Source organism: Epinephelus lanceolatus, chromosome 4, assembly GCF_041903045.1.
Source record: "Epinephelus lanceolatus isolate andai-2023 chromosome 4, ASM4190304v1, whole genome shotgun sequence".
Classification (NCBI taxonomy): domain Eukaryota; kingdom Metazoa; phylum Chordata; class Actinopteri; order Perciformes; family Serranidae; genus Epinephelus; species Epinephelus lanceolatus.
The window spans coordinates 28,494,359-28,499,445 of NC_135737.1; the positions used below are offsets into that span (position 1 = coordinate 28,494,359).

The 5,087-nt window shown below is 41.4% G+C and overlaps 1 protein-coding gene across 1 annotated transcript; it reads left to right on the top strand.

The window, feature by feature from the left end:
* Positions 1-991: 991 nt before the first annotated feature.
* Positions 992-4,713, top strand: rnf26 (ring finger protein 26). Its single transcript, XM_033630518.2, has one exon. The coding sequence runs from the start codon at positions 1,502-1,504 to the stop codon at positions 2,849-2,851; it is 1,350 nt and encodes a 449-aa protein (XP_033486409.2). The 5' UTR covers positions 992-1,501; the 3' UTR covers positions 2,852-4,713.
* The last annotated feature ends 374 nt before the right edge of the window (positions 4,714-5,087 follow it).

A 5,087-nucleotide genomic window follows, 5' to 3' on the forward strand; every position in this document is an offset into this window, starting at 1 on the left:
CACGCTGTCCCACTTTACCTGAACAATGCTGTCCCACATTATCTAACATGTTCAGCTAATGTGGGACAGTGACATAAATCATGTTTTCATAAAAACAAAGGATTATTTTACACTTTTTTCTCCTGTTTCTCAACCAGTGTTTAACCTACTTCATTATGAAACAGAAGTATAGGTTCTTACCTAATTTAAATTTCATTAAAAGCCTTAACATTGAAAAATTGAAACCCACTTGCCGCTGAACTTACCAAGCGTTTATGCTGTGCAGACCTCCTGTGAAGATAGGCCACGCCCACTCTGATGATGTCAGACCAACCCAAACCATTGTTTAGTGGCAAGAAGTGTTGTAGCAACAATTCAAGATCAGTTTTGATCATTGTGTATTGATTTTGACCACATTAAATCATCACAATGCATAAACGTCCCACATTACCTGAATTCACCCTATATATATATATATATATATATATATATATATATATATATATATATATATATATATATATATACACACACACATAAAGTACTTAAAAAACAAACAAACACATGATACATTTCATTTAAATGGGTGTTTATGTGTCATTTGTATTTTAAGAGTAGTTGTTAAAGAAATTGAAATATGTTTTTGTTTTTCCTATTTCTAATCGGGACGCAAAAATCACACAGAGAAATAATGATTTGAATTTTTATATTAAGAGAAGTGGATATGATATTTTGCTAATAAAATTGTTAAAATAATACATAAGCTATATTTCTCCTTAATTTTCATGGTAGAAACCAATAAGCTGATTGGTCCAACATTTGTACATATGGTATTTATGAGTTAGTGTGAGTATTAGTATTTTTATTTAATTCATGTTATATTAAAATTATAATTAGAAGTTATACGTATATGATTTTATTTTACATTTACATTTTATTTTATGATTTATATTTTATAAAACGGTCTTTAACGGTTCTGTGACGTAGGGTCTTCTCACCGGAAGGAAGTGAAGAGCTCAGCTGCAGCGACCAAAACAAACATGGCGGCTACTGTAACGACGGTAAACATACCGAAGCTTTTTGTGTGTTTTTCAGCGTCTCTCCTGGTCTCACCTGTCGGTTTTACATATTAAGTGTCTTGCAAACTGACTGTTTAACTAGTCAACTCTTTCTGGAGCATGTTTTGAACGGAAAGCCAAAACGAAACCTGGAAAATAAACGGAAGTGTCTGCCTCGCGTTTGAAACAAAACATCCGCTTCTGTAACGCGTGTGTTTACTGTGTTAGCTCGTCGTCCCAGCCAACAAACACGAGGGAAATATGAAAAGCAACTTCAACGAGGTCTTAAAGGACGAGAAAATGTTTACTGTTCCGCCTGTCACAATGGAGAGACTCACCGTTTGAGCAAGATGTAACGGTAACTAACGTCGGAGTATTTCTCCCTGAACAAACAAGACATGGACTTTGCCGTGGAGACAACCTGAGAGCACCGAGAGGTAAAACCGAGTTAAGGGTACACTACCATGGGTTTGGTGAACTTTGTAATCTCCACTGTGGTAAAATGCCTGGACGCCGTCTGCTTGCTGTTGGACCTGAACTTTGTCATCGTCCACACCGTGGTGCGGACCATCCTGGCGGTCATCACCTTTATAAACAGCATACCCACCCTCCTCCTCAACTCTGTGGTGGAGCTGGGAAACTTCACCGTGTTTTGCTTGATGTCCATGGCAGAGGCAACGTCAAATGCAGCCCAGGGTACTGTCACCATGCTGGGGAGCCTGGTGCTGGATCTGGAGGGGCTGCTGGAGAGCCTGAAGATGGTGGGTTACCTGTCCATGCACGTCCTGCTTCGTGGGAAGGAGCACCTGTGTCGAGGTCTGCTGTCGGTGCTGGAGGGCTGTAGCATCGCAGTGAGCCTGGTGGTCTATTTCACCAACACCGTGGTCAACTTTGCGCTCATTGCCACCCAGAATATGTACGCAGAGGTGGTCAGTTTGTGGCAGACGGTCTCCAGCCCACTGCAGAAGGTGCTTGAGTTCACGCTGACTTCCTTCACCTTTATTTACAGCAGCCTGGTCGGTACCTCAGCATTCCTGTGGTCACCTTGTAAACTGATGTTGGACTTTCTGGTCTCGCTGGTTCATATGTTTATCAGCGTCTTCATATTGAACATCTACGGTCTCCTGCTCACAGTTGCTATTGCTCTAACTACCACTGCCTACCTGAATCCAGAGCTTACTCACCAGGCTGTTGTGCGAATTATGGATTACATTAACTCGTTTCCTGCCTTGCACAGACTTCACCTGGCATTCCACTGCCTCGCTTCAGCCTTGCAGCGCACCCCACATGTTGCACGCCGTGCCATGCAGCACCTGCAACGAGTACTCCATCACCTCTACCTGCTAGAGAGAGGACTTTGGCAGCAGCTGACTCGACTCAGCAGCCAGCTAGGTCAGGCTCTGAGGACACAGCTCAACAGGGATGACAACAACAGAGTGGGCGGTGATGGCGACCCTGGGGAGGAGAGGCGGGACCCGCCAGATGGAAGAGCAGGAGATGGAGCCCACCAGGAGCTGCTTGATTTAGTTTTCCCCTCATCAAGCACAGACAGGCCACTAAAGAAGCAGTCGTCTTCAGGCAAAGACAGTAAACCTCTGCCTGCTGAGAATCTGCTGAATCTCCTGAAGGAGCAGGAGGAGAGGAAGAAGTGTGTGATCTGTCAGGACTGCACCAAGACGGTGGTGCTGCTGCCGTGCAGGCACCTCTGCTTGTGTAGAGATTGTACGGACATCCTGTTGAGGCAGCCCATATACCAACAGAACTGCCCACTGTGTCGGCACATGATCCTCAACACTATGGACGTGTACCTATGAGGGACCAATAGAAGTGGATCTGTGGGCGTCTGACCACAATGAGCTGCCTATCAGTATCCATACTTGACGTTTTACCACCATAGAAATGATGTATGACTTGCGTTTTTACTAGGTTGTGTTGAAGTATAGGTCTGGTGATATTCTCCATTTTTCTTGCTGTCAACAAATCCCATAATAAGACCAAAACTAATGTTAGTCTGTGTCTTAATACTTTCCTGCTTATTCATTTTCACTGAAGATGTAAATCTTTAAAAACAGCTCACAGTTACTCTTAAACATGTTACACACACAAGTGTAAATGGGTAGGTTTGGACTACACAGGAAGTATTTATCTATAAGGTCAATCCATTGTTGTTCTGAATTTTGTGGGATTTATTGATGATTAAAAATGGAGAATATCATCAAACTTATACTGTGTCCCAACTCCATGCAACTGTACACAGTGTGTACTATATACTAATCTTTATAGTACACTGTTGTCTGCAGTTAGTATACAAGAAATCAACATACTTGACTGTTTCAACATTAAAATGCCACTACTAAGTAAGAACGGTGTCACCACCATGCACAGTTATTTTCTTTCACTTGTGAGCAGCTCCTGTGCAGTGCGCTGTGCGAGAACAATCTCAAAAAGCAGGTGGTGGTTTTTTTAGCATATATAGAGTTTATTTTGTCGCTCGTGAACACACGACATGTTCAAATCCTGCTTAAAACTAGTTTGTAGTGTGGGTTTGGGACACAGCTACAGTCTCTGTTTTGGCACTAACATGCACCTGTTGCCACGTTGAGTCTCAGGTCTCGTAGCCATGGTAACCTGCCAGTGCCCTCCCCGATGCCAAAATGTTTACCGCCGCTCATGTCTTAAAATGTCGTGCTTTCAGTGGGTCAAGCTGTGACGAAAACTAACACTGTGCTTTATTGCATGAGTATACATGATTCCAAACATGCTGTGTACGGATGCTGTAAGACTGTTTAAAGCAACGCCACTGTTCTGTCGTACAACGCTTTTAGCATTTCAACATTCTTCTGTGAATGATGACCACTCCTCACAGAGCCATGTAAAGATGGTTTTCTCTATTTAAGGAAAGGGTTTTGTAATCTTCCAGTCAGGCCCAATAAAACACAGCTTTATCCCATTTATTTGTCATTGATAGGGCTTATTCCAGTCTTCCATCAGAGGCACATTACAGTCACCACCCACACACAATCCATAAAAGGTTTCCCCTTTCCTTTGTCATTGTAATAAAGAATAGATTTTTGTTGTATAAAAGGACCATAAACTAATAAGACTTCACAATTTAATTTGCTTTTGTTTATCGTTTGTTAAAACTGAGGTGTTGGTATTGATCGGAGTTTAAAGTTTACAGGGTGATGTTGTGACCCCACTTAGTGTGTTATTGCTATGGTGAGTGGTTTGTTGTCAGATCTGTCACATGTTTTTTTTTTTTCTTAAAATAATATGTATGATTTAAAGAATTTGATTTCTGTATTGTTTTTGTTTTTGGAGCAATGCTGTACCAATTACTGACATTGTTTTGTTCCACACTGCATTGTCAGATATCAGTAATGAAAGTGGTCTGAATGTCAGTTTGTAGTATGGTTGTAATCTAGAGACCGGACTGTGGTCATTATAGACCAGTTCTCTGAGGTATTCCCAAAATGTCAGTGGCATTCCTAACTTGAGATTGCGGTGGACTGAAAGCAGCTCACGTGACCATCATCTGTTGTTACCTGCATTTTGTTTGACACAGTTTGGGACAATGTGATTTAAAGACATGAATGTAACTTGTGTTTTTTAAAAAAGTATGGCTGCCACGTAACTGGTGAGTCTTCTGTTGATAATAAAACAATGACTGAAACTATCTCTTGTGGTTTTCATCAGTGAAGCACATAATAATCCCTGTAAATGTTTCAGCTGAACTCAGACTATGAGGAGACACATGGGTTTATCAAACAGTAAAGTTAATTTATTAGGGTTGCAACTTAACTTATTTCATTAATCAGCAATCAACAGTTTATCTTCTTGATTGATTAATTAATCATTTAGTCCAAAGAATGTCAGCAAATAGCAAAATCTTTCTCTAACAATCCGGATTTACTGATGTTTCCAGCACTCTGCCAAGACCAAGCTAAGTGGAGCGGTGGTTATTCTGCGTCTCTTTAAGCCCGTCTTCTGAAAAAGTTCAGTCTGCTCTGAGGGTTTTGGTGTCTCAGGGTCTTCCCCATCTCTGCTCTC